General features: G+C 40.0%; 1 protein-coding gene across 2 annotated transcripts; it reads right to left on the bottom strand.

Annotated features, from left to right (window-relative positions):
* Positions 1-1,861: 1,861 nt before the first annotated feature.
* ZNF287 (zinc finger protein 287) lies at positions 1,862-24,101 on the bottom strand. 2 transcript variants are annotated; one of them, XM_021928755.2, is made up of 6 exons: positions 23,832-24,101; positions 22,207-22,807; positions 21,410-21,507; positions 18,581-18,707; positions 18,003-18,089; positions 1,862-8,296 (listed from the first exon to the last, which is right to left on the bottom strand). In XM_021928755.2, the coding sequence occupies exons 2-6, from the start codon at positions 22,607-22,609 to the stop codon at positions 6,726-6,728; spliced, it is 2,286 nt and encodes a 761-aa protein (XP_021784447.1). In that variant the 5' UTR covers positions 22,610-22,807; positions 23,832-24,101; the 3' UTR covers positions 1,862-6,725. The 2 variants fall into 2 exon arrangements, with proteins under 2 accessions (XP_021784447.1, XP_031513248.1); XM_031657388.1 differs by lacking the exon at positions 23,832-24,101 and adding an exon at positions 10,337-10,385 and having other exon boundaries at positions 8,251-8,296; positions 22,207-23,700.
* Between the last annotated feature and the right edge of the window lie 660 nt (positions 24,102-24,761).

A 24,761-nucleotide genomic window follows, 5' to 3' on the forward strand; every position in this document is an offset into this window, starting at 1 on the left:
CACCTTCTAACTGAAATATTGGACAGAGTTTCCATTGCTGTTGTATTTTGCTTAATTATCCTTATAGCAGGGATAATAGTTAACTACTGTTTTTTTTTTTTGAGACAGAGTCTCGCTCTGTCGCCCAGGCTGGAGTGCAGTGGCCAGATCTCAGCTCACTGCAAGCTCCGCCTCCCGGGTTCACGCCATTCTCCTGCCTCAGCCTCCCAAGTAGCTGGGACTACAGGCACCCGCCACCTCGCCCGGCTAGTTTTTTGTACTTTTTAGTAGAGACGGGGTTTCACCGTATTAACCAGGATGGTCTCGATCTCCTGACCTCGTGATCCGCCCGTCTCGGCCTCCCAAAGTGCTGGGATTACAGGCTTGAGCCACCGCGCCCGGCCATAGTTAACTACTGACAAAAAGGAAGCATGAAAGTTTTACTATCACTGAATATGCTAGGACTTTTTTTTTTTTTTTTTTTTTGAGATGGAGTCTCACTTTGTTGCCCAAGCTGGAGTGCAGTGACGCACTCTTGGCTCACTGCAAGCTCCATCTCCTGGGTTCACGCCATTTTCCTGCCTCAGCCTCCCGAGTAGCTGGGACTACAGGCACCCACCATCATGCCTAATTTTTTTGTATTTTTAGTAGACGGGGTTTCACTGTGTTAGCCAGGATGGTCTTGATCTCCTGACCTCATGATTCACCCGCCTTGGCCTCCCAAAGTGCTGGGATTACAGGTATGAGCCCCACTGCGCCCGGCCTCTGCTAGGACTTTTTATTGGGTTTAGTAATGATTAACACCTCTAGTAGAGGAAAATCTACAGGTACTTAAAAACTAAATCAAAATTATTAACAGGCTCAGGGAAAATGCCAGCTTCAGCCCTGCGTGGCTACAGTCCCTCTTCAATGAATTCCATTCTTCTTTATGGAATTGGTTAGCCCCTTTATCAAGCCCTCTCTTGCTTATATGTCTTGTATTGATATTTGGACCCTGTACACTCAATACTATAACTCAAACTCTTTCTTCTCACCTTGAAGCAGTCAAACTCTAAATGATGCTGCAAACTGAACCACATATAGACACGCCAGTCTCCAGAGGACCCTTAAGTTGACCCCAGGAGGAGCCCTCGCTGCTGGTCCCCATTTGACTTCCTGCTGAAAAGCAGGAAGTAGCCAGAAAGAGTCATAGCCCAAAACCCCCTAACAGCAGTTAGTGTCATATCGCCACAGGGAGGAATGTGGTAGGAGTTACTAAGAAATTATTTTAGGCAGATAGAGAGGTAAAGGGGTCCTTGGGAAGTTCTAGTTTTTTAAAGCATCTCCAGAAAAGATTCTTGTAAAGCCCAGGCTCTTACAGTCAGGCTGTCAACCTTTGATATGCAAATGCAGACCATTTGAAACTGGGTCAAGGCAACATGGTGATTCCCACAGCCTTCTTGCCCTTGCCCCACATGTTCCTGGCAATATGGCCACCCCCACCTATCCCCACGTGTGTAGAACATCATGGCGCCCCGTATTTGCATATTAAAAGACTAGGGTGGGAGGGCCAGCTCTTTCTCTGGCTATGTAAAGACATGCCTAGTCAAACCAATCCCCTGAGCCCTATGCAAATCACACACTGTGTTCTCCAGCCTTTGCATATATACCTAGCTGGTGTCCATGGCAGGTGGGGACCTTCTCTTTCGGCTTTGGAGCCCCTTCTCCTTCTGTCTCTGTACAGGGGAGCTGCTTCTTTCTTCCTTCTCCCTTCCTTCTAGCCCCTTCTTGCCTATTAAACTCTCTGCTCCTTAAAACAAAAAACAAAACAAACAAAAAACAAACAGAAAGAAACTATGGGAAATAAGACAAAAACAGATTTAAAAAACTTTCAGTGCTCTAATCTCATAAAAATACATAATTTTATAAAATTGTAGGTACATACTCTTTGTACTCAGAATTTCCATTCAACATTATTTTACAAGAAGAACTCAATTAATTTTAAGTGCTGGAGCTATGCTGTTCCAATCCTTATTGTGTCATTATATGACGTATGACCTCAAGCAAGATACTTCAGCATCATGGGCTTCACTTTCCCCATTCATACAGGGTGTGGGGCCCGATGGTGCTTACACACTTACACATTTGTATGTATCACTGTTGTGCACATGCTTGCCATTTTTAATGGTTATAGTGTTCTAAGGAGCTAATACTTATGAAAGATAGAGCCATAGGGAGAATAACAGAAACAGAGGAGTAAGAATACATTTACGGGCACATGCAAGTGAACTGACACCAGAAGACAATGAATGAAACGTAACAGCCTTAAAGTTTTAGAGACCAAATAAAGGTTTAGTAAGAAAAACTAGTACTTAGATTTGCATGAAACAGATCCTTAGGATTAATATTCAGATCTTACTAGAAATCTGCCTTAAGAGATGTGATGGGAAAGGAGGGCTATTAGCTTATAAATACCATAAGTTATCAAGACATGTGATAGTTAAAACACAACAGATTAGGTATATGTCTAGTTGCTCTCTTAATTGCCCTCAACCCACTTGGCAGATTAACTGACAAGCTCTATTCCCTTGTAAATTTCCTGATGGCCTTGTCACAGGCCTCTTGCAGCTAATTTGCTGCTTTCTAGCATACATAACATGGAAGTGTTCTCTCCAATTTAGGTGCATGCTTAACAAGATTTAGTTGTTTGCGCCCGAAAGTTTATCCCAGTTATGTAATTATATCCCTCATCACACAGACATTATATAACTGATGGCATGAGTGAAGAGTTGTCTTTATGAAAACCAACTTGAATGATTGGAAAGAATTGCCAGTGACACTCCAGGAGCAGTGAGAATGCCTAGTGCCCAGATCTTGGTGTCTAAATAGCTACCTATTAAAAGGAGCCAGGGATTCTTGGAAAGGTTTCATTCCATGCCTGGGGTATTGAAAATGCAAGGTCAACTTGAGATATCTTGTGTTAGAAGGCAATCAAGTGTCCAAAGACTACAGAGTGAATGTCAAAAGGACACAAGAGCTACTTGAAGGGCTCCACCTGGCCAAATTTGGGACAATCTGAACATCAGAAACAATGATCATAAATGACTGTTAACACATTGAATCATTTGTTATCACTGCAGATGAGAGCATCAAACTCTTTACTGGTAATTAAACTCCTACACTGGTAATTAAGGCAAAATAATTGAGCCTGACTCTGCCTCTAGTGCATTCCTAGTTGATGAGGGAAGGTTATACAAGCATGCCACTCAACAAATGTAGAGTGATAGAATTAGAAAATTGTCATTTTGCAAACACTGATGAGACAATGGATTCAGGCAAGGATCATCGTTGGTTATTTTACCAGGTAAAAAGTTGTTGGCAATCAAAATATCCATATGCTGCCAGTGTCAGTACACAGACTAACTGTAATGGGAAAAACTATCTTTATGTTGGGAAGATCTGGTGACCTCAAATGAGTGATCCATTGATAGTGACTCAACCTGATATTAATGAGACTTTTGATATGATGCACTATGAAATACATCTGTGAGATGTTATCATTAAAAATGTTTAAACAACCCAATCAAGCCTTTTGCCCTAACTTCTAATTTATGGAAACTACAGGGGGTACCAGAACAACCCACATGTAAATAGTCAGTTGAATCCTGAACGTGAGAGGTTTTTCAAGACAACTGACCTGCTCTCTTAAAGAAGTACCACCAAAGTGGGGACTGTTCTAGATAGATGAAACAGATTTAATAATCAATACTATGTGTGAAAACTGACTGGATCAACAGAGGAAATTTAAACACAGACTAGGTGTTCAGATATTAGGGAATTACTGTTCTTTTTTTTTTTTAAGGTATGTAAATGTATTGTGGTTATGTAAAAGACCATCCTTATTTTTATGCAATGCATGCTTAAGTGTTTAGCGATGAAATATCATGTCTGTAAGTTCCTTTCCAATGTTTGGTTAAAAAAAATATGGCAAAATGTTAGTTTTAAAATCTAGGTGGGTATACAGTTCCCTTTATTATTTTTAAACCTTTCTGTATATTTGAAAACTCATAATAAAAAGTTCCGGAAAATAAAGCTATTTGCTAAAAACTGTTGAATAATTTGTGGGTCAGACAACTGTAAAAGTGGGAAAAATACACAAAAATCTAGAGTTCTCCACTATTACTAGTCTGTTATTTTCTAAGGGCATCAATTGCCTCTGTTTATCAGTGGAAGACTTTATAAATGCATTATTTACATAAAACATACAAAGGCAGGAAATACAGAGTAATGCAAAGGAAGGTGCTATGGACTGTCACATGCCACATGCTCAACCAAGGGAAATAAGTGCTGTGTGAGGGATGAAGCAGCATCAAAAAAATAAGGTCAAACAACTGTTATTTAAAAAAACATAGCTATATAAGCACAGTTTGAGTATTTCGCAACCTGTACTTTGTGCAGGATGATACTATGAAATCAAGGTTAACTAATGTAAGGGAAATGGAAATCAAGTTTTTTAAAGAAAACACTCAACAATATAGCCTTTAGGATGCTAGCATCCCGGGTCTTTCCTTCAGTACCTGTTTGTAGGATGGTTTTATAAACAGTAATGTCCAAAGGAAGTTGCATGGTTAATACAAGCTTAAATTGATATTTATAGTACCAGAATCGATATCAATTTCCCCTCATTTAGCTCAGGAAAACTTCCTGTACAAGGATGTCCCATGAAATCTGATTCACTACTTTTAAGCAGTTCCCAAGTAAATGTTATTTGTTGAACATTTCTTTGATATATGCACAAAAGTATTTTTAGTTATGCCAACTTTCACTCCATGCCAGTCAATTCTACTTTATTACTGAAATCTAATTTATATAATTTATTCATTAATTCAATCATGTATTGACTATGCACTATTATGCAAGGGACTGGAGAAACAAATATGAGCACAATGAAATCTCAGTTATCAGAATATGGCCTTATATTCTGGTAGTGGAATGCTGTAAATATGAAATACAATAGTATTTTTATCTATTTCTATTTGCATTTCTGCCAGTTTTCCTTTTAAGACCCACAAATCCAGTTATCATTGTTTAATGATTACTGCATCAATGCTTTTGCCAATTAAATTTTTTCCTGACATGTTAAGAGTAACCTCTATTTTACTTGCATATATGAGGGAGTGTCAGGCTTCCAATTATTCCTTAAAAATCAGTCACTTTGTTTTTAGTTTCTTCTAATATTCAGGATGAATTCTTTTTTATTTAGCCACTCATTTCATAGGCAAAGCAAGTCCAATTACATTTCATGTTATAGCAATTATCTATGTATTTTTTTCCTCACTCCATTAAAATTTCACCTTTTCCCCTAATCCACATTCTGCAGTGAACTCAAATCTAATCTCCATTATTTATTTTTTCTCACATTATTTATATAGCTACACTATTACTTCCACTTCCTTCTCTTGGGATGTAGGTAGCATTTGGCAACCCATTTTAGCAGGTTGCTTATGCTCATCCCATGACCAAATATCACATCCTCACTCTCTCATTGCTCTGGAAATCTTTCTGTTGTGTAAACCACCTGTGATTTTCAGCCCTGTAACAAGCCTTGAAAGGATCCAATTAGGAAGTCTGGGACCTAAGCATAGTAGACACTCAAGAAATGTGTTTAAGTGGAAGAAATGAACTTTCCATAGTAAAACAGTCACAGAGAAATCTAAAGTATAAATTTAGGAGTCAGATGAAAAAAATGCGAACTGTATACCTTATACCTACTTTTTTCCTTCAGGATGACCTTGAATGTCAAAACGTAGTAAAATCAAGGCTAATGTGTATTAAAAATTCATTTAAGCTTGGAGCATGTAATTTTTGCCTGTTTAACTAAATCTCTACACATCTAATGTTATATACACATTAGTTTCTATCATATCTTTCATTAAGCTTCTCTTTAATATTTCGATATGTGAGGGAAGGTGTAACCAAACAGTGGTCACATAGAAATCTTTAAAATACTTTCAACTGTTTTTTTCAAACCTACTGGCTCCATATGGCAGTTATGGCATAACAGGAGAAGGGGAAGTAAAAAAGGGAAAGGAATCTTTTACATATTTTAAGGCTTCAAAGCTGGGAATAAAAGGCCTGAAAGCAGCTTTCTCTTTTCTGTAATTTTAAGATCACTCTCTGGTGTGAAATCTCTACTTGATGGACACCTTCCCAAGTTACATTCATAAGGCCTCATCAGGATGTACAGTTGACCCTTGAACAACACATTTGAACTGTACAGATCCACGTATACTGGAATTTTTTTTTTCAACTGAACAGAGTTTGAAAGCACATTATTCAGGGATGGGAAACCTGCGTAGATGTAGGGTTTTTCATATACACAGGTTCCACCAGGCTGACCGTGCAACTTGAGTATGGGTAGATTTTGGTATACATGGGTGGTCCTGGAACCAATCCCCCGAGTATACTGAGGGATGACTGTACTTGAAATAAAGAGTTGATGAGTTATGTTTCTGAACACCCTTCACAGGGTTTCTTTCTGTAATGAATTAAACTCATATCAAATAAAGGTTAAGAAGTCAAGTTTCCTTCTTAAATTTCACATTAAATCTAAATAGGTTATATCCCTACCACTACTTCTGATACTTCTGCTGAGTGGTATCTAACATATTGCACTTCTTCGGATTTCTTCTGAATATTCTGACACAGAATGCACAAAATAAAATTGAAATGAAGTTGTAAAACCTAATTGAAGTTTCCCTTATCCATTAATTACGATGTTTGGCACCTGTATGAACACGCTGATGCTGAATAAGGTTTGTACTCTGGGTGAAGGTTTTACCACATATACGACATGCATAGGGTTTCTCTCCTGTGTGAATTCTCTGGTGTTGAATAAGGCATGTTCTCTGGCTAAAATCCTTATCACATTCATTACATTTATAGGGTCTCTCTCCAGTATGAGTTCTCTGATGTTGATTAAGTGATGAGGAATAAATGAAAGCTTTCCCACATTCGTTACATTTATAGGGTTTCTCTCCAGTATGAATCCTTTGATGCTGAGTAAGATTTGCACCTTGTCTATATGCTTTCCCACATATATTGCATTTAAAGGGTTTTTCTCCATTATGAATCCTCTGATGTTGAGTAAGGTGCACACTCTGGCTGAATGCTTTCCCACACACACTGCATTTATATGGTTTCTCTCCAGTATGTGTTCTATGATGTTGAGTAAGATTTGCACTCTGGCTGAAGGCTTTCCCACATATATTACATATATAGGATTTCTCTCCAGTGTGAGTGGTTTGATGTTGAATAAGGGTTGAGGAATGAGCAAAGGCTTTTCCACATTCATTACATTTATAACACTTCTCTCCAGAATGAATTCTCTGATGTCGAATAAGGTAAGTACTCTGACTAAACACTTTCCAACATTCATTGCATTTATATGGTTTCTTCCCAGTATGTATTTTTTGATGCTGAAGAAGGTGTGTACTCTGACTGAAAGTCTTCCCACATTCATTGCATATATAAGGTTTTTCTCCAGTATGAACTCTCTGATGATTAATCAGTGATGAACTGTGACTGAAGGTTTTACCACATTCCAAGCATTTATATGGTTTCTCTCCAGTATGTGTCCTTTGATGGATGGTAAGGTGTGCACGCTGACTAAAGTCTTTCCCACAGTCATCACACTTATAGGGTTTCTCTCCAGTATGAATTCTCTGATGTATAGTAAGGTGTGCACGCTGGCTGAAGGCTTTACCACACTGGTGGCATTCATATGGTTTTTCTCCAGTGTGCATTCTCTGATGTGCAATGAGGGATGAAATATGCCTAAACTCTTTCCCACATTCTTCACATTCATACGATTTCTCTTTGGCATGGGTACTTTGGTGTTTCAGGAGGGAAGGGTATTTCCTAAATTTTTTCCCACACACATTACACTTGTAAGGCTTCTCTCCAGGAAGTATTTTCCTATGTACAATACCATATGAGACATGATTGAAGGTTGCCCTGCCTTCATTATACACAGAAGTTTTATTATCTAATTGGGTATCAAACTGTACAATTAGGTTTGAATGCTTTTCAAAATTATTTCTATATATATCATATTTACTAAGACATTCTTCTGTAGGATCATCTTCTTGTGAAAGGACTGACTTCAAACTGAAACCTCTTTCATTAGTGTGAAATTTCCAGAAGCCACCTGTTGCTCGCCTCTGTAATCTATCATTGTAGTCATATGAGTCTTCTAATTTGATGGTCTGGGTTTCTTCCTTTGTGAGTTTAGACATATTCTCCACTGGAGTACATGCTTGGACTTTAGTTTCCCATTCTGAAATAAAAAAAATATAAAAAGTCTTTATTTTGAGAGAGGAAACTGCCAAAATAGAAACAAAATAATAAACATAGATAAAATGCCCAAAGAGAACAGCTCTGAAAACGTCATCATCATGGCCTTTCAAATTTGGGAAAGGAGACAAAAAGGGCAAAAAAAAGGGAGACTAAGTTGTTGAAAACAGACAGGTTCTTCATATTCAACATGGACACAGAGGGAATAAAACAGATTAAGTCAGGTGACAGAGCTAAGAGAAGCCAAAACAGTGATAACACTGTGTGGGATAACTTGGGATGGCTTCATGGATTAATTTATGTAATGGGTTCATAAAGTAGACATGCTGACTCTCATCACTCTCTCTTCCAATCTGCTCTGCACAATTCCACATAATATTCCTAAAGCAATTTCACCAAGTGCTTTCTATGCTCAAATATCTCTAGTAAATCTCCCATAGCCTAAAACAATGGTTTTCAAGGTAGTCCTCCCACTAGCAGCATAAGCATCACTATCATCAAGAAATGTGTTAACATTATTGGGTCTCACCCAGACATACTGAATCAGAAACTCTGGCAGTAGAGCTGAGTAATCTGTTTTATTAAACCCAGCAGTTTTGCTACCTACCAAAGTTTAAGGACTAGTGGCTTAAACTATAAAAGTGAAAAAGTTTAGAATACCTCCACTTGGCATTCAATCCCAGAATAACTAAGCCCTTTCTATTCTATATTCTATTCTGTCTCCTACTACAACTCATGTTCAGCTTAATTTAAAGTTACCCGCTTTTTTTTTTTTTTTTTTTTTTGGAGACAGACTCTGTGCCATCTTGGCTTACTGCAACCTCTGCCTCCCAGGTTCACGTAATTTTCGTGCCTCAGACTCCTGAATAGCTGGGATTACAGGCAGTAACCACCATGCCCAGCTAATTTTTGTATTTTTAATAGAGACACGGTTTCACCATGTTGGCCAGGCTGGCCTCAAACTCCTGGCCTCAGGTGGTCTGCCTGCCTCAGCCTCCCAAAGTGCTAGGGTTACAGGTATGGGCTGCCACACCCGGCCTAAAGTTATCCACTACGCTTCATAATATTCTCTAGATGCCATGCTAATCCTAGACTCTAGGCCTTCTCTTATGATGCCTTCTCCACCTATTAAAAAAGCTGTTTACAGTCCAACTCATATTTCTCTCTACAATGCTTCTTTGAATTTAAAATACAGATTAGAGGCCAAGCTCTGTGGCTTTCTCCTGTAATCCCAGCACTTTGGGAGGCCAAGGCAGGTGGATCACTTGAGGTCAGGAGTTCGAGACCAGCCTGGCCATCATGGCGAAATTCTCTCTCTACTAAAAATAAAAAAATTTAGACAGATGTGGTGGTGTGCACCTGTAGTCCCAGCTACCTGGGAGGCTGAGGCATGAGAATTGCTTGAGCCCGGGAGGTGGAGGTTGCAGTGAGCCATGATTGCCCCACTGCACTCTAGCCTGGATGACAGAGCAAGATCCTGTCTTCAAAAAAAAATATATATATATATAGATTAGGTTGAATCATATAGGAAATTGCCTTTTTTTATAAGTCAAAATGGCTGAATGTCAGTAACCCTATATGGTTCAACCTAATATAGTATTGGGCTCATGACAGAACTTGGCTTTATATGAGTACAGTCATGGATTGCTTAACAATGAGGATACGTTCTGAGAAATGTGGTGTTGGGTCAATTTCATCCCTGTGTGAGCATCATAGGGTATACTTATATGAACCTAGATGATATACATATATGTTCTTTTTTTAAACATGGAAAGCTAAATGTACCAGCACTATTACTGAATATCAATAATTTCCCCTACTTGATCTGCAATACAAATATCAAGTGCTTATATATCAGGCTTCTATATATGCTCCATTGTTGTCTTATGGGACCACTGTCATACATGCAATTTGTTGTTGACCAAAAAATCATTATGCAGCACATGACTGTAATTCACAATTCTGTACATTTCTTATATTTCCAACCTAGGTGCAAATTCTGGAAATAGTTTATCCTTCTTACACATTTCCTTTAAAAACGGCCCAAGACTCTGGATATGGTGGCGACTCAACTGAAATGGTAAAATAAATGACATTAACATGTAAAAAGGTGAACTCAAATCAAAGTGTACACAGATGTGCATGCATACATATAACCAAACACACACACACCAAACCAAACCAAACCAAAAAGGTTGACCCTCAATCGAACCTGGCTGTAATAAGGCAGTCAAATGTGTATTTGTTGCTGCCTATTAAGTTTCTTGTATAATTATTTAACACAAAATTTAAGTTGCAACCTCTATCCTTTGAAACCAGGTGGGAAACATATAACTTGCAAATATCAAGAATTACATAATGTAATTTAATCAAATACAGAATTTATAATATAGCAAAAATGGTACTAAATATTTCAGAAACTTTCTAAGAGGCAAATCACAGTATAATACCTTTACAAATATATCTATTCAATTGAGTAATATGCAGTAATTGAAAATGACAGCTACATCATCAGTAAGGGACTAGTTATTAATAGAATAAGGGATAACAGAATATTGATAACTGATAATTAGGTAGGTCTAGGTACATTGACATGAAAAAGTGTGCAGGATACATTAAGTGAAAAAAAAAGCAGGTGTATAAAAAAATGTAGAGCAACATCCTAGCTGTGTAAAGATATGCTATTTGTGTTACACACAGACAGACAGACACACACACACACACCCCCACCCACCCACACATGTAATCTAAGGGGAGAAGGTCCTGGTCATGACTGAGGAGAGAGGTACACTTAATATTTGCTTCCTTGTACTGCTTGAATTTACAAACTACTTTTTTTACTTTTATTCAAATACAAAATCATAGTTTATATAAGAAAATGTTTAGGAGTAATGTTAAATGAAAAAGAGTATCATAACAAGCATGAAAACACATCAGAAGTGGAAAAAAAATTACCAAAATGCTAATAATGATATAGGTTTTCGTTTCTAGTTTCTAATTTTCAATAAATTTGCTATATTACTTTTGTTGCTATTTATTACTAGTAAGTAGTTATATTCCATTCCAGTAGGTGTAGCAAAATAAAAAGTAATAAAGAAACATAGAAAATAGTTATATTACTTTCATGAAAGAAAAAAATTTATAAACCAACTTTCTCAAACCAGGATTTGTTATTCCCCTCCCCAGAAGAAAATGAGAATATGGATGGACTGTACAAGTAGGTATGTATACACACAAAAAAGAGATGAGATAATATCAGAAGCTGAATTCAACTTCTATGTAATCAGTATCAGTCTATGACAGATTGTACATACAACTGAAAAGTACTAAAGTTATAATTAACAAACTTAAAGTGAAAGACTGAATAATGACCAGGAATAAGTTGCTACTATAAACACACTTTTTTTTTTGATATGGAGTTTTGCTTTCGTTGCCCAGGTTGGAGTGCAATGGTGCGATCTCGGCTCACCACAACCTCCACCTCCCGGGTTCAAGCGATTCTCTTGCCTCAGCCTCCTGAGTCGCTGAGATTACAGGCATGTGCCACTACGCCTGGCTAATTTTGTATTTTTAGTAGATAGGGTTTCTCCACGTTGGTCAGGCTGGTCTTGAACTCCTGACCTCAGGTGATCCACCCGCCTCAGCCTCTCAAAGTGCTGGGATTACAGGCAAGAGTCACTGCGCCCGGCTGATAAATGCACATTTTTAAACAAATTAGTTTACCAAAACTTCTGAAACAGATCATTAAGCAGGGTTTAAATATGTGTTTATCACTAAAACCAGAAAGGATTGGTTAGAAGTGTTATCTCTTGGTTAATAAGGACAAACAGTGGTATAATATTTCCAAACAGAGGAGATTAATGTTGACTCAGGTAATCAAGGAAAGCTTCAGTGGGAGAAGTGTGATTTGAAATGAGCCTCAAAGAATGGCAAAGTACTGTATAAACATAAAGAACTATAAACCATAAAATATAAACATAAAGAACTATAAAAGATCTGAGACAGTAATGGCCATCAAACCAATACTACTATTCTGTTTGTTAATTCTCAAAGTTTCCATTTCCTGAAGTATGACTAACCTACTTCCTGAAGTACCCTAACTAAAGGTAGATTCAACTTACTATATATCTCTGAGCTGGCAAGAAAGCAAAATCCTCACAGGCCAAAAATTAAGTAAAAGCAGGAAGGCAAGAAGTGAGTAATAGCTGAAGTTGACTGCCTGAGATAGCTCTTCAATCATGTTTGATGACCTTAAGCTCCCATTTTGAGGGTACAAGGGATTCTGGGGCTACAAAGGCTGGGGCCCAGCCAAGGAGAGGAGGCTGACAGGAGTCCCTTGAACAGAGGACTACACACTATGTAAGAACAGGCTAGGCTAAAAAAACAAAACCCCAAAACCTCACTGTCCAGAAGGAAAAAAGGAACTGTCTTTCTCAGTCTTGGTGCTCTTTGGAGGGAGAAAAATCCCCCCTCTCCAAATGCATAACCATACATTGCCCTTTCTTGAGTATTCAGAGCCCAAATTTGTGCTCTCTGATGATCTAAAAAACTCTTCATGTTGAGAAGTGACTTCAGACTGCAAGTATCTCCCAGAAGATTATCCTGACTCTAATCCAGGCTTATTTCCATACTCTGTATGTTTTCTCAGTGCCTAGAGTGTGCAGAATGTTTTCCCCAGAGAATTTAGTGTGCTGTAGGTGTATTTTGTATTTTGCCAACTAAGGCATATAAGGCGATAAATTATACAGAATAATTAGCTTTTAAAGTTTATGACCCTTAAAATACCTAATGACCAAAGTTAGTTTTTTAAAAAAGTGAAACAATTCACTCTAAGATAGCATTTTTTTTTTTTTTTTTTTTGAGACAGAGTATTACTCTCTCACCCAGTGGGAATGCAGTGGTGCGACCTTGGCTCACTGCAGCCTTGATCTCCCGGGCTCAAGTTATCCTCTCACTTCAGTCTCCCTGAAGCTGGGACTATAGTCATGAATCACCACGACCAGTTAATTAAAAAAATTTTTTTTAGTAGAGACAGGTCTCACTATGTTGCCCAGGGTGGTCTCAAATTCCTGAGTTCAAGCGATCTGCCTGCCTCAGCCTCCCAAAGTGTTGGGGTTACAGGTGTGAGCCACTGTGCCTGGCCATATCATATCTGTCATTATTATTTAATTCACTGTTGTATACTAGCATCCATATTGGTGGATATATAAGAAGTCAGTGTCTTAGATTTAAAAAATGGAATAATGGCTGGGCACCATGGCTCACACCTGTAATCTCAGCACTGGAGGCCAAGACAGGTGGATCGCTTGAGCCCAGAAATTGAGACCAGTCTGGGAAACATAGCAAGACCCTGCTCTGCAAAAAATACAAAAATTATCTGGGCATGGTGGCACACACCTGTACTCCCAGCTACTCAGGAGGCTGAGGTGGAAGGATCGCTTGAATGCAGGAGATAGAGGTTGCAGTGAGCCATGGTCATATCATTGTACTCCAGCTTGGGTGACAGAGTGAGACTCTGTCTCAACAACAGCAATAAAATAAAATAAAATAATAAAATAAAATAAAAAATGGAATAACAAAGCAAGATGCAAGAATATACATAGTATACTTCTTTCGTATACAAAAGAAGATAATATATTAATAATTTATTTTTGCAAAGAGAAACATAGGAAGGATACACCAGAAACTGATGATCATGGTTACCTATAGGGAGTAGGTGGAAAGAGAGCAGAAGGAAAGGAAATATATACCTTTCTATACAGTTTTTGAGTTATGAGCCATGTTACTGTTTTCGCATACTCAAAAATGTAAATTAAAAATAATTTTAAAAAGCAAGAAAACACTATCCTTAGTGGTATATATTCTAAGGACAAAAAGGACTTCAAAGAAATCTTGAACTTTCTAGACTGTTTGTTATAGTGATGTAAATTTGAAACTATTTTTGTGTGTAACATATGATACAGCAAATAAGTAAATATGCTGATGTTGGAAACTAGGTTATTCACTGCATGAGACAGGAGATACAAAATGGAAAATGGGAATATATAAAATGGAATATCCTTGTTGTGTTAGATTTGAATTGGAGTTTAAGTATGAACTCCTAACTTAAAAGAACACACATGTACACATGCATAAACACACACACACACACACACACAAACTTCCTAGCTCTATCCACTGAACAGTAGCAATGATACCATTAAACAGTGAATACACTTATGGCCCAGATCTTGGTTTCTAAGTACCATTCCCTACTAAAATGAATCAGGATTCCTTGGAGAAATCCCAAGTCTAAGGTGAGCATAAGGTGAGCCTAAAGAACATCTGGTTGTGCCAGAAAGCAAGGAAATGGATGAAGACTAATTGGGACATGTCAAAAAGATGCTGGACTTTGTTTGATGCTAGAGTGCCCAAATTTGGAACAATTGAGCATCAAAAACACAAAACAAAATGTAAAAACTGGAATTAATGGACTAATAATACATAAATATACATACATATATATATTTTTTTCCTTTTTCTTTTTTGAAATGGAGTCTTGCTCTGTTGCCCAGGCTGGAGTGCAGTGCCACAATCTTGGCTCCCTGCAATCTCCACCTCCCGAGTTCAAGCGATTCTCCTTCCTCAGCCTCCCCAGTAGCTGGGACTACAGGCACGCACCACCATGCCCAGCTAATTTTTGTATTATTATTATTATTATTTTTAGTAGAGACAGGGTTTTACCATGTTGACCAGGCTGGTCTCAAACTCCTGACCTCAAGTGATCCACCTACCTTGGCCTCCTAAAGTGCTGGGATTACAGGAGTGAGCCACTGTGCCTGGCCAACTAATCATATATTGAATTTTTAAAATTTCCATTAGTCCACAGTGGTATATACATAAAAATGGGGTGAGGGAAGGAGAGCTATTCTTTTTTGTTTTTTTTTGAGATGGAGTCTAGCTCTGTTGCCTAGGCTGGAGTGCAGTGGCACAATCTTGGCTCACTGCAACCTCCGCCTCCTGGGTTCAAGTGATTCTCCTGCCTCAGCCTCCCAAGTAGCTGGGATTACAGGCACCCGCCACCACACCCAGGTAATTTTTGTATTTTCAGTAGATACAGAGTTTCACTGTGTTGGCCAGGCTGGTCTCGAACTCCTGACTTCGTGATCCGCCCACCTTGACCTCCTAAAGTGCTGGGATTACAGGCGTACCCGGCCGAAATAGCTATTCTTTAATGAAGAATGCTGTTAATCATTTAGAAAAGATGACTGAATTAGAAAATCACCATTTTGCAGCTGGGCATGGTGGCTCACGCCTGTAATCTCAGTACTTTGGGAGGCCAAGGCAGGTGGATCACCTGAAGTCAGGAGTTTGAGACCAGCCTGGCCAACATGGTGACACCCTGTCTCTACTAAAAATACAAAAACTAGCTGGGTGTGGTGGCACATGCTTCTAACCCCAGCTACTCTGGAAGCTGAGGCAGGAGAATTGCTTGAACCCAGGAGGCAGAGGTTGCAGTGAGAGGCGATCACGCCATTGCACTCCAGCCTGGGCAACCAGAGTGAAACTCCATCTCAAAAACAACAAAAACGAAAATCACCATTTGCAACCAGCAATGTAACAATGCAAAGATAATCAAATGGATGCTAAAAATTTTAAGTAAAAGATTATCGAGGAATAGTCATGTGACCTCAAAGTATCACTCCACAGATTACTTATTAATCATAAAGAATGCACCTTTAAAAAGGAGAGATCCTGTAGACACCACCTTAACCAAACTGAGCATCACCAATGATGAGATGAATTACCACTATGTACCTCCTGAGGAAATGCAATGGAAGATACATATCACCTTTCAAATATTCTTGGTAAAATCTTTAAACTGACTAATCTTTAGGAAACAATGAGGCAAATCTAAACTGTAGGTCATTATAAAAAACTGGCTTGGATCCTTTAAAAAATGTCAATATCATGAAAGACTTTTTTTAAAAAAGAAAAAAGGCTGGGGAACATTTCTCTATTAAAAGGTACTAAAGATATAAGATAAACAAGTGGAACATGTGATTCCTGACTGGATTCTGTATTGGGGAGAAAAATATCTATAAAGGATGTTTTTGGGACAGTTGGGAAAAATCTGAATATTTGACTATACATTTGATGACACTATTATATAAATGTTAAATATCTAGAGTGAGAGAATGGTATCACGCTTATGTAGAAGAATGTTCATGTTCTTAGAAGGTATTTAGGGGTTGTCATGATGTCTATTAAAATGGCTCAGTGCAAAAACCTTTGTAGAGAGATAGAGCAAAAGTGGCTAAACGATGATAATTAGTGATTCCAAGTAGACAGTACATAAGTGATTAATGTAATGTGCCTGTGTAGGTTTGAAATTGTTTAAAATGAAGTTACTGTGGAGGGAATAAGCAAGGAGTGAGAACGAAAAAGTCCATGACTAAGGAACAAGTTCAATAATAAAAATATGATGCAGATATAAAAAAAGAAATGAGGAAGCTCTTTACATACTCATTTGGAAGGCTTTTCAAGATATACTTTTAAGTTAAAAAAGCAAGGTACAGGCCGGATGCAGTGGCTCAAGCCTGTAATCCCAGCACTTTGGGAGGCTGAGACGGGCGGATCACGAGGTCAGGAGATCAAGACCATCCGGGCTAACATGGTGAAACCCCGTCTCTACTAAAAATACAAAAAATTAGCCGGGCGCGGTGGCGGGCACCTGTAGTCCCAGCTACTCGGGAGGCTGAGGCAGGAGAATGGCGTAAACCCGGGAGGCGGAGCTTGCAGTGAGCTGAGATCCGGCCACTGTACTCCAGCCTGGGTGACAGAGCGAGACTCCATCTCAAAAAAAAAAAATAAATAAATAAATAAAGCAAGGTACGAAACAGTATGTATAGTATGCTACCATTCATATTAAAAATGGAGAAAAACTATTTTTATATTGACTTTACATGCAAAAAACTCAAAGCAAAATAAACATCTCTAACAACTGTTTATTGCCACACTTTTATCCTGGAGACAACAGTTGTTCAAACTTTATTACCTGACTTCTACTTATGTGGGAGGACAGACTTCTACAGGAAAACAGTGGTTCATGGACATGCTCTAATGACAGCGGTCACATGCTAGGGAGATGTAGGAACTGGGTGAATGTGGTATTCAGGTGGGTAATTTATATATATATTTTTATATATATTTTGCTTTATACATTTTTAAAAATTGTGAATCGTGAATATATTATCTTTAAAGTAATTAGAAAATAAAAAAGAAAGGGATGATTTAGAAAAGTGAAGGCAGGGGGATGTAGGGATTTGTCAGTGAACAGAATAAAAGAAACTCAAAAAGAAGAAGGTTTAACATTTAAATTTTTAGGGGGCATTCATGCATGTTTAAATCTAGAGGAAGGGGAACATGGCACAATGAAAGCCCTAGACAAAGCCCTAAGAGATGAGACCTAGAGGTCATGTAGAAGGATAAAATGAGAAGAGACACGGGAAAAGTGTGTTAATAGTGATCTTAGGAAGCGCTTCCTGAAGAGGCCTCTGTAAAGAAGCAACACCAAACAGCTCAGTGTTCTTCACAGGCTAGAAAGCCTTTGCAAAAAGTGACCTGGTCATATTTAAAATGCATATCTCACCACACTTAGGATATAGATTCTTAAATGCAAAGAAGCTCATGTGCTTTCTGTTTCTCACCTGGACTAGGGCCTTCTAAAATTTCTTTTATCACCATCCATGGTTCTTCCAACATGGGAATCACAGTTGGTCTGTACACTGTAAGTCCTGTTCAGGAGGAATATAATGAATTTTATCCTGGAGATAAACAGTTGCTCCAAGTTTTATTACCAGACTTCTACCTATCTGAGAGAACAGACCTCTGTAGGAGAACAATAGTTCATGGACATGATCTAATAAGAGAATTAGGCTGTTGGTTGTTATCCTTTTCCGAGACAGGATAACAATTTCCTGCCACTTAAGAGGATGTGTGAAGGAAGAAACCTTCCTTTAGAGTAGCAAAGGCTGGGCAAGGCAGCATCGGGTGGCAGCACTATGAAGCTATGCATCAGTTGCTAATGTTCTCTCACTTAAAAACCTTTCATTTGGGAAACGGGAGTAAAACAGTCACTCTTGTGCTTGAATGAGATAAGAACATTTATTTCTAGACCCCATTTTTAGCCAAGCATGTCTGAGGGCCAACCCATTTTTAACAACGGGTGTAAGAAAGAGACCCGGGGGGACAGGCTGAGAGGAGGAGGGGTAGAGATGATCCTTACCCAGAGAAACCATGTTCCAATAGTTTTGTAGTGTTACAGTCTTGTATAATTCCTTCTGCACAGGACGCATTAACTCCCAGTCCTCCTGGGTGATGTCTACAGCCACATCTTTGAATGTCATCGATTCCTAAAATATCAAGTGTAACTTAACTCAGTTCAAGAACTAATGGCAAAGGGGACACGGATGACACTGGGTGTATGTATGCTGGAGGAGTGTCACAGAATTTTAAGCTTTAGTAGGATCCTAGAAGTTGTCTAGTCAAAACCCTTCCCCGACATATGGACAGCCCCACAGCATCTCTCCATGGCCCTAAACAGAAGTTTGAAAATAGATCAGAATTTATTTTCACTTGGCACTCGTGCATGCATTGGTGGCAGCTCCATTTTATAAAGAAAAAGTTTATTAATATTTTAAAAAGAGACAGGGTCCACTCTGTTGCATGTGCTGGACTAGTGCATGCATTGGTGGCAGCTCCATTTTTAAAAGGAAAAGGTTTATTATTATTATTTTTTTAAAGAGACAGGGTCTCGCCTGGTCACCTGGGCTGGAGTGCAATGGTCCAACCATTGTTCACTGCAGCCCCGAACTCCTGGGCAGAAGTGATCCTCTCACCTCACCCTCCCGAGTAGATGGGACTACAGGCACACACCACCACAGCTGGCTAATTTTTAAATTGTTTTGTAGAGATGGGGTTTTGCTATGCTGCCCAGGCTGGTCTCAAACTCCTGAACTCAAGCGATCCTTCACCTCAGCTCCCCAAAGTGTTGAGATTACAGAAATGATCCACCATGCCTGACTTGAGTTTTAAATTTTAAACACAGATGACACAGAGTTGAATGGTTTTGCTTTTCAAGCTATGCTTTAAGAATAAATCTAACATATTACAATTAAAATGTTAAGATATTTTTATGTGTTCTATAGTTAAATTCAGTCTTTCTTTTAAAAAATGTAACAGATACCAATAATCACAGTGTTGAACTGCTGCACTGTTAAATACATTTCACAATCTGGTAAGGTTAGTGCCTTTCTTGTTTGCTCTTCTTTTGTTAAAAAGATAGTATTATCTTACATGTTTCTTTTTTATTTATTTTTTTTTGAGACAGAGTCTTGCTCTGTTGCCCAGGCTGGAGTGCAGTGACCTCCCGAGTAGCTGGGATTACAGGCGCATGCCACCATGCCCAGCTAATTTTTGTATTTTTAGTAGAGACAGGGTTTTGCCATGTTGGCCTGGCTGGTCTCCAAACTCCTGACCTCAGGTGATCCAGCTGCCTCCGCCTCCCAAAGTGCTGGGATGACAGGTGTGAGCCACTGCGCCTGGCCATGTGTTTATTTTTGCATATAATTGTATCTTTAAAAAATAATATTGGAGGCTAGGTGCAGTGGCTCATACCTATAATCCCAACACTTTGGGAAGCCAAGGCAGGAGGATCACTTTGAGGCCAGAAGTTTAAGACCAGCCTGGGCAATTTAGTGAGATCCTATCTCTTAAAAATTTTTTTCTTTTAAATTATATTGGGATTTAAAACTTGTATTAAGTTTATAACTTAGGGAGAACTGGTGACTTTATAATATTTAAGGTTTCTTTCATGTTCCACAAAATTAATATTTAGACATGAAAGTACTGCAATATTTATACTATGCTTAGTTTTAGATATTTTAAATTTTTTGAGGGGGTGTGATACTGGAAGCATTTTTTTCATTTTATCATTTATCTCATTTTTATGTGTATATGTTGATATATATGTATGTATATATGTGATTAATTTTTGCATGTCATTTTCTGTAGTCATTTTATCCAGTTTTTCTATTAGTGTTTCTAACAGTTTTTCCCTTGATTTTGTTAGGTTTTCCAGGTAAATGTTCACATCATCAATGAATAATCATTTTAACTTGGTTACCAAAGGCTTTCCAATTTCAGAAAGACCAGTTATATTTTTACAGTAAATCTTTCTCTTAAGGTAGCTTGAGTTACTATTCTTTAAAATAATACAGACTCATGGCCGGGCACGGTGGCTCACACCTGTAATCCCAGAACTTTGGGAGGTCAACGCGGGTGGATCACCTGAGGTCAGGAGTTCAAGACCAGCATGGCCAACATGGCGAATCCCTGTCTCTACTAAAATACAAAAATACAAAATACAAAAATTAGGCAGGCATGTTGGCGCGCACCTGTAACCCCAGCTACTCCAGAGGCTGTGGCATGAGAATCACTTGAACCCAGGAGGTAGAGGTTGCAGTGGACCAAGATCGCACCACTGCACTTCAGCCTGGGCAACAAAGTGCGATTCTGTGTCAAAAAATATACATAAATTCATGATCAACAATAATATGACAGAATGCATGGCCTTTAACTACTTGTTAATGAGGAAAAATAATAGTAACAATCATCTATTAATTGTTTAATCCAGGCTAACTACAAGTCTCATAATATTTAATACTCACAATCTAAGAGGTAAATGCTATTTATGAGAGTAGAATAACTCAGGCTAAGAGAGGTTAAGTATCTTGTCCCAAATTGCAGTTCCAGTGGTAGAGCCAGGAACCAAAACCTAAATCCATCTGGCTGTGGAGGTCAATCCTGTATCCTCTATGTGATATTGCTGACAAAGTCAAAGTAAGGAAAGACATATGGGAAGGGAAGGGAATGGAAGCCCCTTTTCTTTATAGTACATTCACCTACCTTAACAGACCAAGATAACATAGGAGAGAAACTGGAGCTTAAGTCCTTGATAGAGCTTCTGGGGGCACAGTAGTTATAGGGCCAGGTCAGAAAATGTCCTCACACACTAAGAAGGCATCTTAAAATCAGAAAACACAGTCACACTCACTTTGGTCACCAAGTCATTTAGCCATCCTGCCTGGAAAGCATGTTTTCCTCTGGGGTCTTCCTCTGGGGTATCTTGGGAAAGGGTAGAGTTTTGAGGAGCTAGAGAAGAGAAAGAGGTCATGAGGGAGATTAGTCCTTTTTGAATAGACTAGGAAACCCCTCACCAAATAGATGCCTACACTTTCTTAAATTGAGAAGTAAGAAGGAAATCAAAAACAGCACTCCTACTTCAAAGCATCAGACGAAAGGGCCAATGACTTGTCCTAAGACATCAAAACACACTTCAAAAACAAGCTTGCTCTAAAAATCTTAAAGAGTATGAACAAAATTCACATTTTAACTAAATCCTTACAGAATATTAATTTTGTGAGTTATCTCTTAATAAGGGAATGTTCTCTAGACCCTTTCTTCCTTTTTTGGAAGTATTTTATTGTAAAATTCAATTCACAAAGCAAATGATTAGTAGAATGGTGCAAACCTCTGCAGGTACTTTCTGAGGGCTCACACAGTGGTAATTTGGTTGTGTCTGGTCATTCTTTCAAGACATTTTTCCTGGGGGTTTAGATAATGTGTGTTTGCTCCCAAGCAATCTGGAAGGAGAACACCATGGATGGAGCTCATGTTAAAGCCTTGTTCTCACTCACTAACCTTTGTTCTCCCCAATTTCTTTCTTTTTAAAAAATGCATCCTGGACCTCTCAGTGTTCTCCCCAATTTCTTTAAAGGAGCTGCTCAGATGTGCTAGTTGTCTTCTTTAACCACCCAGGGATTCCTCCCCTCTCTGCTCTATGATTCTCACCTTCCTCTTCTAGAATCTGAGTCAAATCCTCCACCAGAGTCACTGCTTCCTCGCTGCTCTCTGGATACTGGGACTTTACCCAAGTCCTAACCTCACCAGGCAGGATGGTCAGGAATTGCTCCAGCACCAGCAGCTCCAAAATTTGTTCCTTTGAGTGAATCTCAGGTCTCAGCCACTTAAGGCAGAGCTCTCGGAGTTGACTCAATGCCTTTCGAGGACCAGCCAGGTCTGGGTATGGAAAATTCCTAAAATTCTGTCGACAGGTCTCAGTGTCACGCAAGAATCTCGAAGTAAGGATTTCCTTCTCAACATTGCAGGGTCCACTCTGAGCCTTGTCTGACTTCCACCTTAGAAGGATTTGGGAACGTGAAGAATTGTTCATCCTCTTGCTTGAGGCTAACATTGCTACAGACAGGAGAGTCAATCTGGCAATATCCTTTATTTCTCCAGTAGTGAGCCAACTGCTTGAAGTCTCATGCTAGAGTCACAAGGACACTATATCAAAGGCTGCTGCAGCCGAGGGCAGAACAGAATCAAGGAAGAGTTAGCAGCCTTAGTGACAAATTCTGAGCCCAGAACTTGCAGGGATGGATAAAAGACCCTGAAACACAAGCATGGACCACAAGGTCAAGAATCCCTGGTGTACTCTACTATACATATACACACACAGAAACAGACTCGCAGTGTGCATAGATGAACACGCGTAGCTTTACCTTGTCTTCCTCCCCTATATCCTTAGACTTGTAAGGGAACTGCAATCTGCTTGGGGTTGGTGGGGGATGGAGCTGCTATTAAAAAGGTAGTGTCAGAGGCAATGACTCAAAGAATCTAAGCAAAACAACAGATTAAACCTCTAACCTGTTGAAACAAAAATTAAACATTTTTATAGAGAAAATAGTTTCACTATTTTAGTCACTGATGTTACAGAAGCTGTAATGACTGAACTGGCTCTCAACAACAACAGAGCGAATCTGTTACTTGGAAGAAACGAGGAGAATTTCTTCTTAATACAGTGCTCAAGGTTCCCAAGGGAACTGTCAGGGGAAAGGGCGAGCCATTTCTCTGCTTTGCATGTTAATGCCAGCCGATTCTAGCCTTTCTCTATCAGAGGGCTGGGAAGACCAGCGGGTTGGACTGGAAAAGAGTGAAGAGGTTGGTGTGACTTGAAGTCCTTTAAGTGCTTCTACAGGAGACAGTTCTTTAAGGATATATTCGAAACAAGGATTCTCGAAGGAAACCTTAGAACCGGCCTGATCTGGAGGAGAACCGACACCACCTGTCCCCAGGCTCCAGCTCCGAGCCCTGCTCAGGCACAGTCGTGCCGCCAAACACAACTGTTTACAAGGCCCTGCAGAGAAGATGCGACAGCCTTGCCTTGCCTCCTGTCGCCTCCCCTTCCCGGCCAAGTCACTCTGCCTCTTACTCCTCTTCAGCCGCAGGGTCGAGGGCGAGGGCAGCGGGGGAATCGGGGACCCTGCGACGCGCAACGCTGGGATTGGGCCCACAGCAGCCTCCACCCCGTCTTTGCCCTCCCGCAGGCCACGAGCACGGGAGTCCGCGCGTGGACGGGCTCGGGCTGTCACTGACCGCGCGGACACTCGCGCGCTGCGCCCGGACATCAATACCTGTCGCTGGGACCCGGCCGACGGGCAGCCGTAGCGGCCCTAAGGCCACAGGCAACAATGGCGACGCTGGCACAGGCGCCTGCGTGGCGGGCTCAGTACTGAGCGGCAGCGGGTCCTCGGGCTCCGCCAGTTCCCTTCCCTGCAAAGCACAGAGTGTCCCGGCCAGGAGCTGCACGTTCCAGCCCGGTCCTGAGAAGCCCGGCCCAGAAGCCTCGGCGCCTCTGCTTCGCCGCGACCTCGCCTCGGCGTCACTGCGCATGTGCACCAGGAGAACGCTGCGCGCCCGCAGAGCCAATCGGAGCCCGAGTTTCGGCCTCCCCCTCCCGCGCCTCTGGCCCTGGACCTGTCTCCATGGCAACCTCCTCCACCCATCGCTCTGACTTGCTTGTCAGCCTGCGAGGTTCCGAAGGGAACTTCAAAGTTTCCCCGGGCAGACGCAGGTCTGGTAGACGTCTTAAGAGGCCAGGGAGGTGCCAGTAGCTGGAGGAGCGCAGGGAGTTGAAGCCCCGCGCCAATTACCCAGAGAAAACCGGGTGCCAGATTTCCTAAAGGAAGAATGGGCAGGGAAGATGTGGGTCTGAAGGCAGAAAGACTTAACGTGCGGTTTCGGGCTTTACTGTGCATACATATTAACTGTTAAAGGTTCTCACTTCCTCCTCAGGAATTTGATTCTGAGACTTTCAGATTGGGGGAAAAAACCCATGTTATTTCTTTCTTTTCTTTTTTCTTTTGAGACGGAGTCTCGCTCTGTCCGCCAGGCTGGAGTGCAATGGTGCGAGCTTGGCTCACTGCAACCTCCGCCTCCTGGGCTCAAGCGATTCTCCTGTTTCAGCCTCCCGAGTAGCTGTTATTTCTAAGAGACACAAACAAAAATACATAAAACACTGTAAAAATAAAATGACAGAAAACCATATTCAAGGTGTTCCCGTT

This window comes from Papio anubis, chromosome 17 (assembly GCF_008728515.1).
Source record: "Papio anubis isolate 15944 chromosome 17, Panubis1.0, whole genome shotgun sequence".
In the NCBI taxonomy this organism is placed as follows: domain Eukaryota; kingdom Metazoa; phylum Chordata; class Mammalia; order Primates; family Cercopithecidae; genus Papio; species Papio anubis.

Bases quoted from the DNA above. Each gene is read 5' to 3' on its own strand.
- ZNF287 (XM_021928755.2), bottom strand. From the start codon at position 22,609: ATGTTAGCCTCAAGCAAGAGGATGAACAATTCTTCACGTTCCCAAATC. The intron at 18,708-21,409 runs GTGAGTGTGACT...TTGATATTTTAG, and splicing joins TAAATGACTTGGTGACCAAA to GAATCGATGACATTCAAAGA. The intron at 8,297-18,002 runs GTGAGAAACAGA...TTTTTATTTCAG, and splicing joins TTTAGAAGGCCCTAGTCCAG to AATGGGAAACTAAAGTCCAA.